General features: G+C 37.0%; 1 protein-coding gene across 1 annotated transcript; it reads right to left on the minus strand.

Moving 5' to 3' along the window:
* Positions 1–8,620: 8,620 nt before the first annotated feature.
* On the minus strand, positions 8,621–9,193 carry LOC107771943 (uncharacterized). The gene has a single exon (XM_016591416.1). It carries the CDS (start codon positions 9,191–9,193, stop codon positions 8,621–8,623), a length of 573 nt encoding a protein of 190 aa, XP_016446902.1.
* Between the last annotated feature and the right edge of the window lie 3,753 nt (positions 9,194–12,946).

Raw genomic sequence — 12,946 nt, forward strand, 5'->3', positions numbered from 1 at the left:
TGTAAAATTAGTCTAATTTGGCTGATATTGTGAAGTCACATAGAAGTATATGAACCTCTTTCAATTGTTCAAAAGCATGTTTGGACAATTTTAATTGCTTAAGAGCATGCAATAACAACAATAATAATATATTCAGTGTAATTCCACAAGTATAATTTGAAGAGAATAGTGTATACGCAAATTTAACCCCTATCACGTAAAAATAATGAGATTGTTTCTGATACTCAGCTCAAAAAAAGTATGGTCACATCAAATATGACAAAGAAATATGGAAGTGGAGAAGCTATAAAAAGAGTAACAACAACCATCAAAATAAGATAGTCGAAGCAAAGTAGACAACATGTAATAATAACATCAAAGAATGGGTAACTTTCTAAAATGTTTTCTTATCATAATTTTGGAATACATGAGAACTTGAGATTAGAGAGAAACTCTAACCACTCCCTACAACTAAGACTAACCTGCTTACATACACTTTTCCAGGTATGACCTTATCACCATCTGATGCCATGGAGCCTTTTCACCACATTTCACCGGAACCCCAGATAATCCCTCCACCATAAGGGATCTGATGATGGAAGATCTTATCCCTTCTAAACAATCCTTCAAGGATGCACTTGAGGATATGAGGTTAGCCACCACAAGTACTTATAACTCTGACTATCTCCCAACAGATACACCACCGGAACCACCAACGACTAACAATCCCATTGCTCTAACTCAAGAAGATAAAGCAAGATTGTACCATCCCCGGCATTTCTCCGTCATTGTCAAAATATTCGCTAGACGGATTCCACACCTAACACTCAAAACCAAACTATACGAGCTGTGGAAACCAGAGGAAAACCTCATCCAAATTGACCTAGGATGAGACATTTTCACTGTTAAATTCAATTTAGAAGAAAGCATGACCAAGGCCCTTCATGGTGGCCCGTGGTTCATATATGGTCAGTTTCTAACAATGCGTAGATGACAAAATTTGACGAGCGTAAAACACACCTTAAATTATGCTCGCTAATCAAATATAGTATAATATAATATCGTATCCACACAGATTGGATTTAAACAATATTCTTGTAGTTTCTAGCTTGATTACTATCCAAGAAGATCAACGGTAGAGATTTATATAATTATTAACTAAAAGTAACTGAGAATCTAAAGCTATTGACTATTAACTATTGAAACAAGGAATAAGCAAATAAGGTTATCAGTGGGAAAAGATAGGGTTTTGACTGGATAGGTGCACGATAATTGTTCAGGATCTAACTCTAGCTAATTCACTTCTAATGTTCAAGTGAGTCTCTCCAATTTACTCAATTATTAGTTCAAATTTTCAGCATAAACTCCTCTCTTGATTAAGTCTCACCTCATAAGATGAACCGAATTAAGCTCTGTGAAAACATGCAAGAATGCATAGTGGAATGGTCTTTAGGAAAATCTCTTTTGATTATTCTCCTAACTAGGTTTAATCAATGATTCAACTAGCCTCTTTAGATTACTTAGAAGAATCTATGAATTCCACCCACAATATAATGTAAAGATATCACAAGTTATGCCTCTCTCGGTTACATAAACTAGTGAATATAGATGCAACACTTAAATCATCCAAAAATATTTCAATACATAAAACTAGAATTATAATCCACAAACAATCATCAATGCACCAAATCTATCAAACCCTAAAGGGAACTACTCCATAGACATGGAGTAATTCATCACAAATATAATTAAAGTATAGGAAAACATAAATATAATCCAAACTCGCGTCTTGAGTGAGGAAGGAATGATGAAATCCTTGTGCTTGTGTTCTTCCAACTCCTCCTTAGCCTTCTTAGGTCGAAAGCATGTCAAAAGTCGAAAAAATAATATTTTTTGTGTATTTATACCAAGTAGGGTCGGGCCTAGAAGAAACCACCCTTTCTTAGCCAAAATAGAAAAATAGCTCTGGGAAAAATATACAAGCGCACTACATAAGGCGCCACGCCACGCGGGGTATTAGGGGAAATCTCCATAGAGCATGCAAAATTCATCAAACAACCAAAACACACTGCTGCGGCACACCATGCGCCACCCCATGCACCGCAACAGTGCAAATTCCTAAGAGTGTTGCTTCTTACATTTTATTGAAAAATTCTTTGAATAAAATGTCGTCTGTCCGTAATTTTTTGAATTCTGCAGCTACACTTAAATTGTGCGGTCTGCAGATGTGGATTTTTTGAACTTATGAGAGGCAAGAATCTGCAACCGCAATTCGAATTGTAAGGACTGTAGATTTTCTCTTGCGGCCGTAGAATAGTCTTTCCTCTGTCATTAGAGAGTCCTCACTTTTGAGGCTCCAATGTGCAGCGCAAGTCAAATTGTGCGAACCGCAGAAATCCACTTGTGGCCGCAGATCATCTAATTCTCTATGATCAGAGAGTAAACATTTTTGGACTCAGAGGTGGAGCCACAAGTCAAATTGTGCAGACCACACTTTCCCTCTACTGCCGCACAATAGAATTATGTGGACCGCAAGTCCCCATCTGCAACCACAGGTAAAATTGTGCGGTCTGCATATCCTTTTCCTTGCAAGCATGATTCAACTGTGCAACCCCACTGTGTCTTATGGTTCTCCTTTACATACATGCCTCATGTATGTGTTTGAACAATTAATTGCAACTAACAATTTCCTCTACTTGATACAGACAATGGTTCAATCCAGAGGACAAAGAGAGATTTCAAAAGGGAGAGGTGAATTTTCTCGGGCTGAGGAAAAAGTTCCTTGCCCCTTGTCCATCCAAAGACGATAAAAAAGAAAGAAACAACTGACAGAGGGAAAAGCGCAGACCTCTCCGAGTCTAGCTTCTATATCCCGTCTAGGGAAGTGTCAAAGGGCAACTCAACCTCTATTCAGGAGCAACCAGCCACACAGTTAAGGCCATAGGGGAGATACCAGCTCAGGGACCAACCATCTTCATCTCATATCACCTCTAACGGATCGGAGAGTGCTAGTCAGTCTTTTGAGCCATTGGCTATACCAATTCATAAGGCACAAGTTCTTGCACCAGTTCATGATATCCCTGATGATAGTAGAGGGGGAGATGCCAATACTACATGTTTGGAGAGATCAAAGAAGAAGGATATTTGGGAGGATCATTTTGTTAGTCTGGTCGCTTTCATCAGTTTCCATATGTGGTAGCCAGTGAGGTCGCTAACTCTTGAGCGACAATTTTTGTTGAAGGATTTTGAGAAGTATAACCCAGCTATATTGAGATAGTTCAGGGCACAAAAAGGGTAGATGTGGTTAACCGAGAGGGTAGAGGATGCCAAATAATACCTCATCTGTGAATCTACGCCAATGTGGCTCATATAAAGAAAGGGGTGAAAGTGACCAAAGTACGTAACCTCAAGGTGAGATTTGATCAGCATACGCTAAATGCGTATTTGGGCTTTAGGATGTTAAGCTAAAGGAATATTTGGAGAAGTGTGCTATGAAGGAGGAAGCCTGATCGTGGTTAGCTGAGATCCAAGTGCCATCAGGGCCAACACCACCATGGATCACTGCTCGGGTTCCCATCTACTGGATCACTCTGAGTTTTTAGGCGAAGGGTTGGCAAACCTTTGTCTGCAGCAGACTGGATCCGAGCTAGAATGAGATTCACCTTCTTATTCCTAGGGTAGTTCTTGTGGCTTCCATCATGGTCGAGTACCCGATCAATGTGGGTGTCATGATGTCGGCCAATATTTTACTGATAGCACAGCATGATAGCTTGGCCTACCCTTATCCTAACATTATTACTGAGTACCCCACTGACGCAAAGGTAGAGCCAAGAGATTTTGACATAAAGGTGAAGCCAAAGAAGCCTTTTGATTGGTACTCACTGATGGATGCGAGCAAACCAATGAAGAAAGTTCAGCTTCCTACCACCACAAGCCAGTCTGATGAGCCAACAATGGTAGTTTCTAAGACAGTTGATGTTCCATCCACCTCGGCTAAGCCTTCCTCCAGTGCCGCAGCTATTCCTCCGCTATCATCTGCATCTTCTACCACAACTCCTGCCACTACTTTGAGTCCATTGCCCATGCCCACTTCCCCATTATCTATGTTGCAAGTCTCCTAGAGATTGGCGAGTCTCAACAACTAGATGCAGACAAATACTGCAAAGTTGTTTGACTTGTCTAGTACTATTGCAGCGCACTCCACTTCTCAGGCACCTCAGGCTCATTTTACCATTGATGAGACACTGAAGAAGATTTTGGAGAACCAGAAGATGATCATGGCTACCTTGGTACAATACAGGTTCGTTATTGAAGAGCTGGGAAAGGAAGTGAAAAAGATGAGGAAGTCTTAGGTCAGTAAGAAATCAGTGGACAAGCTCCGGAAGTAGGTGACCAGATTGGCTACAGCCGAAGACCTTACCTTTGATATGCTGCTTGACCTACACTAGTTTGCCTCAGATCCTTCAGCACCGTCTATACCGGTAGCACCGACTGGCCAGTCTGACGAGCCAGACCTTGCTACTGAAACTGCTGAGGCAGTACGTGAGATGTTCGCCAACATAGCCACACCTAGATTTGATGGCGATGAGATTCAGTTGGCCGATCCTGAGGTAGCTGACGTTGCTAGGGACACTAAGATGTCCAAGGATCCATATGGAGTTTTCTTCACCCTCTCCTCTTTTACTCTTATTTTGTTAAGCATTAGAGACAATGCTTACTTTTATTCAGGGGGGTGGAGTTTATTTGATACACTAGTACATTTTGATGCATTTGGTCTGTAATAATTTGATAATATTCTTCTTTTTCTTCTTTGTATTTATCTCTCTCTCTCTTTCTTATTATGTATATTCATTCTATATTTAGTAGTTTTTGCTCATTGGCTTCTTTATCTTTGTTTTTGCTTATTAGCTTCTTCATATTTTCCATATTAGTTCTTGTTTTCTTAAGTATATTCTTTTTATGCTTTTATAGAAATAAGCCTTTGATTTTCTTAATGCCGCGGTTCTTTCCAAAGGTAGTTATTGTGTGAACCGGACAACTCGTCCCATTGTTGAAAGGCATGACAACCTTCTTAAGGGAATGAGTCTGTTTTTGTATTTAGGTAATAATAGTAATAATGAATAAAAAGACCTAATTAAGTAATGCTCGAAGAGTTAGTCATGCTTCATTTGGTACCAACACATTTAACTACGTACTTATGATTAGTGACAAGTTTTTTTGAAGAAAATAGCTCTAGTTAGTGACTTCTAACTTTTAAGTTGACTTTGGTAATCATTGAGTGGTTTAAATGGACCATAGTGATCTTTAACTTGAATGTGGTCACTGTAGGCTCTCAACTCTATCCTCTTTCACAATCTAATTATTTGAGGGATGAGATGAATTGTTGTTAGTCCAAGTGTCTGTACGAATGATTTAGATCTTGCCCCAATCGTGTTTCAAGGTGAAATTCTAAGTTTTGCTTGGTTTGAGAGGTGATTGTAGGCTTTCCTTAGCCCGTTCGAGCTTTCTATTGACAACTAATGTCGTATCCCTAGACAAGCCCTTTGAGCCTCTAGACTTTCTCATTTGACAACCATGTTATAAGCCTTTACACGTTTTGTCGTTACCCTCTCTTGGCACCCGAACTTTCTTTAACACTCTTTGTGAAACAAGTGGCTTAAAACATAAGTTTGGGGAATAGATAAGGAATTTAAAAAATGTATCAAGGCACAAAAAAAGAGAAAAGATCTCTATGAAAAGAGAAGACAAGAAAAAGAAAAAGAACAAAACAATGCAGAACATAAATAAGCGAAAGGGTTGATGGATTCAAAAAGAGGTAATGATCCCAAGCGTTAAGAAATCAAAAAGGGAGCAAAAGAATGAAATGAACAAGAAATAGTGATGTTAAATCTCTCTAGTCCTCAATGAAAAGAAGGTGCCTCTAAGAATTGGCAATTGTGAGCCGAGAAATGAAAGTGTGGAGTGCTTAAGAAAAGATGTAACCACTTACCCATATGGTATCCTATCCTAATACAAAAGCCTTCATTACATCTCCAAAGAAGTCCTACTGGATTTGAAACCGAGTGAGCTTATATTAGTGGTTATCTACATAAGGGGCAAGTCTATGGTACTTGAAGCCGTACTTGTGACATTCTCTTGTGAGAGACGAGTGAACCTTTTATGAATCCTAAGATTGAGTGCTAATTTCTTAAGTGAACTTGGCAAATGGAAAGTAGAGGAGGAAGATTTTGGAGTCCACCATGACCTACATGATAGAACAAGAGTCCTTGATGAGTAAAGTCAATTATTGAAGCTCAATGGTCATATTAGAACTATATGTGCATTTCTTTTCACCTTGTTGATAATTCATGAGTAGTGTGGGTAATTGTTAGTCCCAACTGATGTGTGAATGACTTACCTTTGACTCACTGAAATGACCTTTAACTCTAGGAGGTGGAAACTAATTTATTTGCTTGAGGACAAGCAAAAGAATTAAGTTTGGTGGAGTTGATAAGTGGGAATTTTGACTACTTCTTAGTACCTTTTTGCTTTTGTTTTAGTCCGAAAGTATTGATTTATGTTCCCAAAACTAATGGAAATGTAAAAATTGCAGGAATGTTGGATGTTTGGTCTCCCATGATAAAATCCAACTCAAAAAGGAGTGAACTGAATCACAAGGCAATAAAAGGCGCAAAATCAAAGAAATGTGATCCGCAGAATTAGATCTGCGGTAGCAAACCAAGTGAAAGAACCCATCATGACTTTTTGAAAATGTGCGAACCAAATATGAATTGTGCGACTGCAGAATAGGGTCTGCATTGACAAATGATTCAAAGTTCAAAGAGTGTGCAAAAGACCAAGTCCTAAAGCGTTGCGTAAGTACAGACCGCACAAGAATTGTACGGCCGCAGAAGATGTTTTGCAGCCGCAACCCAGAAATGTGCGGCTGCAGAATCCAAGCTCCTGTCAGCTAAAGAAGTCTACGGACCACACATGGAATCGTGCAGCCACAAAACCTCCCGAGGGCATTTTTGTCAGTGAATTTTGGGCCACTATAAATAGACGAGTTTCATATTTTTAGGTCAAGTTTTGAAGTTTGAGCTACTGTAGTAGTTACATTTTGCCATTTTAGGAAGTTTGTGATTATTTTAGTGTTAAGACATTAGCTTTTACCATTTTAATCTTTGATTATGAGTTTAATTAGCGTTTTTTCTCTATTTTCTTCAATTCCCACTATGAGTAGCTAGAGTTTTACTAGAGTTGTGACCAAACCTTAATGTGTAAACCTTATGGATACTTAATTTAATGCTTGTGTATGATTGAGTATTGATTATTTAGCCTAGTTTATGCTTAAATTCTAGAATTAATTGTTGCAAATACTGATTCATGCCTTTTTGACTTAGTCTCTACTTGAGAAAGAAGGACATAGTCTAAGATAACTTAGCTAACAAGGAATTGAGTTAATTGAGAGTTTGATTAGCCTAATTAAAGGGTTCAAACTGGAGATAGTGAGAACCCGACTTGAGCTCATATCAACTATTTTGTTTGAGACCCATTTGGACTTGAGAAAGCCGAGTTGGGCAAAACCCTTCTTTGACCGAGAGGTATTGATTGGGTAACTTAGAGTCGAGAGCTATAATACACCCCGATCAAAAAAATAAGTATTAACGTATTCAAACCATTAGGCGAACATCTAGGTTACGGTCACATCCCTAGGCTTTTTAACTATTTGAAAAAATACCAAAAACAATCATTCACTTATAGTTTCTTTTCATAGCTTACAATTTTTAGAGTAAAATTAGAATTATAAATCAAAACCTTTAGTGAAATTGCAAATTTAGTTATCTCATTCACTTTCATCATGTGTATACTCCTAACACCCATCGTAACTCCCTGTGGAAATCAACCCTGACTCTTATTGGGTACTATTTTTCCAAAGACCGTTTCCATTCACTATTGAGTGCCGATTGGACATGGATCAGAGATCTTCTGACAATTCCATCATTGTATAAGAATACATCTCCTACTTTAATAATATGAAAGTAAAAGGCTCAAATATGATCCTCAAAATTGATCTTGAAAAGGTCATTGATAGGCTAGAATGGTCCTTCATTAAGAGCACACTCATTTTCTACACTCTACTTGACTGCATTATCAAGCCTATCATGTCCTGCATCACTCCAACCTCAATATCCATTCTCCTAAATGGAACTAGGATAGAACCCTTCCTACCATCTAGGGCTTAGGCATGGGGATCCTCTATCCAGTAGCGGATCCAGGATTTTAAGGTCGTGGGTGCTCACTTTCTTTTAATATAAAGGTGTTATCAATCACATAATATAAGCGCAAATTATTCGAACGGGGCGATGAAAAAAATTAATGAGAAAAATACGATTACTATTGTCATTACCAAAAATGTCTTCTAGCCACGAGCCACGATAATAATGTTAATATGTTATTATTACAAAAAAAGGACTTCCCTAGTCACAACTCACAACTGTGCTCGACGACTTTTCATATGTTGAAAACAATGAATAATAGTGTCATTGCTGACATTTGCAAATATCTTACGCTCTACATAGCAAACTAAACAACTATTTAAAAATTCATCACCAATGTTGTTATGAAGTTCACTTTTGATATAGTTAATGGATGAGAAATCTCATTCCACGGAAGTTGTAGCAACATGAAGAATGAGAGTCAACTTGATAAGCAAATAAATAAGTGGCCAAGTTTGATGCAGATCTGACTTAACCAACACTTTAGCAAGATCACTAATCCCCTTTAAGCCAAAGAACCTCTTGTCAATACCACAGGCATAAACTATAAAACTATCAAGCTGACAACTGAGATCTCGAAGCTTGCTTCTATCAAACGCATTCAGATAATATTTGGCCAACCTCATTATTCTGTTCTTATCAATATAACCAAATGAATTAAATAGATTTAAGCTAGCCATACCGAGGAGTAAGTCAGTACTCACAACATCAAAGCAACGATTAAGCTCTTGAAACTGCAAATCAATAACGGCATAAAAAATGTCGACACGCAAATGATGAGAATATGTAACATCAAGAGATTTACGCTTCAGCTTCCTACGAAAGTAGCGAGCATCCATCTTTGGAATCATTGTATCATGTTTATCACAAAAAGAAGAGACATCTTCCATTAAAGATCCAAATTCACTCTTCCTCATCATTTTTAATCGTTGTTTTGTAAGAGCAAGGAGTCCCATAGCATTGACAATGTTGATACCCAATTTTTCCCTATAATATTTTTAAGGTGCATATATACCTTCAAAACTGTGCATTAGCATCAATTGAAATTTTTCCATAATTTCTATATTTTTAAATCAATTTATTCTGGTATTTTTATTTATATAAATAATTATAAAATTGCATCACAAATGGCTCTATAATATTTTATTGATTTAATTATGTTATTTATAGCCATATTAATTTCAAATTATTTCACAAATGACCAGATTTACACCTTTTGGTTGCAATTGCAATAATTTTGCAAATTATAGCCCATGCATACATCACTGCATTATTTTACCAGAAATTGGTCCATTATATTTGTAAAATATGAAATAATTATTTTAAAGCACTTCTATGCATGGAAATTATTTATTTTCTCATTGTTAACTATTTTATAAAATTATTTTATAAATTAAATGGGTATTTAACAAATAGCCTTTTTATTCCTTTATTTTTTCGGACCTAGCCTATTAAACCAGGCCCAAACCAATCAAACCCAACCACAATTAAACCTAACCCGACCCAGGCCCCTCATAATCCTGGCCGTTGATCTCTGAGATCAACGACCCTTATTTGTTCTTACCATTTTTAACCAAACAAACCCCATATCGTAATTCATTCTCAAAAAATAGCCGCCCTAGAATACCTAATCCTCTCCGTCTCTCTAAGACTCAACCTTAACCCTAGCCGCCACCACTGAAAACCAGCCCTAATCCCTTTGATTCCTATTCGATCCATGGATTTCCATGGCCGTGTGAGACTTGTACTTGCCTCCTACTTCCCCTGGTTGCTCGATTTTGTGATTTTGTGGAAGGACCTCAATGAAATCTAGTCTAGATCTTGTTCAAAACTCTCCAAGAGTCTGTCTATGGTATGTGATTGCTTTCTATCGATGTTTTACGGCTCAAATCTCTGATTCAAAGACCAGATTCTCTTTACCCTTTCTCTTTTCTTCAAAAAAACCTAATGTTTGGACTTGAATCTGTCCAGATCCTTTTAGGTCTGGAGTGATTTTGAGTTCATCATTGTTTTTTCCTTAAGGTTCCCTTATTTCTTTACTGATTAACCGATTTTTGAGCACTGTGTTATATTAGGGTTTTGTTTTCTTGTTATTTGTTGGTCGAACCTGTGTGTATCTAAAGTATTTTCAAATTGCCATGGCTATTCTTTAAGGTTCTTTTACTTCTCTACTACTAACCGATTTTAGCACTACTCTACTTTAGGTTTTTGATTTCTCTGATTTCTGTTGTTCGAATCTCTGTATGATTGAAGTGCTTTCAAGTTTCCATGGTTGTCTTCTTTGAGGGTCTTTTGACTTCTATACTGTCAATCAACCTTAAGTGTTTTCAAATTAAGGTTCTTCCCAGACTTCTCTTCAAGACGTTTTTTCTACTTTCAATGTTTAATCTGTTCATCTCTTTACGTATTTGGTTAATAATTGTATGTATGCTCGAACCCTAGATGTTTCTAATGGTTACACTGATTTCTTCTATTATGTTAATTTCTGTGAATTAGTTGCACTCACTGATTCTATCTGGGGATTCAAATGTTTTCCCTGTTAAATCTAGTATTCTTTGGGATTTTTCCCTAATTGATCTCTATTGATGATTCAAACCAACGTTTCTTATTAAATCCGGTATTTCTGTGAGGTTTTACATAATTGATTTCTATTTAGGGAATCTGAATAACTCTTTCCTATAAAATCAGTATTCCTTGAAGATTTTACTGATTGATTCCTATTAAATGTCCTGTAAAACTTAGTGTATGCTGAATTTTATATGTTTCTTTATTTGTGACCTTAATTGATCATACTTGCCTTAATTGGTTATCAGTATGGTTTTGGAATTTCTACTGACTCCCTACATGGAATGTTTTTGAGTCCTTACCTTAATTAGACCCCCTATTGTGACCGTTAATTGATTGCCCCCAATTAAGGGGTCTATTCCGATCTCCTCTAGGGGAATTGATTCTGTGATTGATTAATTATTCCTAATTGATTCAACTGTGATTCTTTTACCTTATTTATTTTACTCCCTAAAGTGTTATATATACACTCTCATTCTGCTCCTTCAACACATGAACACTGTTCAGAATACACACACATACATTCCAACTCTCTCTTCTTTCTTTGCTACTTGTGCTAATTGTTGGTCTAGCCGGCTGAAAGCCAAGGCTAGATAGTAGAACTGCCCTTTTTTACATTCTGCATTCTTTTCTTTAACTGGTATGTCTCTAGTTAAATTTTGAAACTCATCCTTATATGTTCCATGTTTATACATCCATGTTTATTCCTGTATTAGTTACTCAACTTGTTTCTCTATTTGTTGTTATTAAGCATATCTAAATTATGCCTTATGTGTAATCAGCATGTCTGACTTCACTTAGTTCTTTGATACCTGCCTAGCATGTTTACTTAGTTCACTTACCCTTTCCCTTTAATTTGGTATGACTATGATAGTTATTTAGTTTTTTAGTACATCCAATTAGTCCTGATTGTGTCCAATGTTGTTCAACACATTTTTGCTACATTCTTTCTCTATGTCTCAACTGCCTGTTACCATGACCAACTTGTTTAGTAGAAATCCCAGCTGTTCTGTACATTTGTTGTATCAAATGTTTCCCTGTTTATGTGGTTTCAACCCTACATAATTCCCTTCACCTCTGTTTGTAAGTCTACCTGTTGAGTGAATCTGGGTACTCTATGATCAATTAGGTTGTTTGTTAAGTATGCTTTCCTCAAAATGATTTCAAAACTATTACCTACTCCTAGTATTTTTCTCAAAAACTGGTCACTCCCAGTATCTTTAAAAAACTGCTTCTGAATCCTTTTACCTCTAAGCTGTTTTACTAAGTCTTTCAACACTATGTCAAACACTCTCACCCTACTCCTAGATTATTAAGTTCTGCCCCTCTGGTATGTGTACTGCTTAGGGATCCTTGAGATCCTTCTGAACTCTGGCATACCAGGGCTGACCTTTCCACACTACATATAACCAATCCCCATTTGAGAAATGGTCTTGGTGTGAGCACTGCCCGAGATCCTTGAAGTCCTTAGGGAACTCTGACATACCAAGGCACACATTACTAGCTGCGAGATCTTTGGTTTCTGATACTCTGTTGAAGGCCTGACATTCCCAGGTTTACTTTGGGCCTGATTTAGGCTCCCTATAGTATAGTTTTATTTACTTATATAATTCATTTGATCCTATCTGTAATAATATTATTTGTAAACAGATGTTGGGGTGATTAGTAAAAAGGGAGGGTTCTTATATGATGTTTGTGGGAAATTGGGTAGATATCGTGATTTAGGTTGATACATAGTAGAAATCATGCGCTTAGTTCATACATATTTGCAACAGAAATCCTGCTTTGAGTTTATGCTAAGATAGAGACCATGCTTTAGGTCCATATGCTATGCTACTTGCATTAAAACATGTCATAAGTCTATAATATTTGCATTAGAAAACCTGCCTTAGGACACTCACGTTTATATTTTGCATATTAGGAATATGTTATAAGTTCATCACTTCTTTCTCTAACTCTGTATAGGTTGTTATCACCTGGAAATCATGTCATTAAACTGCTGCTGTAATCATGCTTAATAAAAATGATCATCTCTATGTACATTAGAAATCCTGATTTAGGACTTTGTTTGCATTAGCTCTAAACTATGTCTGCGTTGTTTTGAATAAATAACCATCTATAGAAAGGTTTAAAATATTCCAACA

The sequence above is a fragment of the Nicotiana tabacum genome, chromosome 6 (genome assembly GCF_000715075.1).
Source record: "Nicotiana tabacum cultivar K326 chromosome 6, ASM71507v2, whole genome shotgun sequence".
Taxonomy (NCBI): domain Eukaryota; kingdom Viridiplantae; phylum Streptophyta; class Magnoliopsida; order Solanales; family Solanaceae; genus Nicotiana; species Nicotiana tabacum.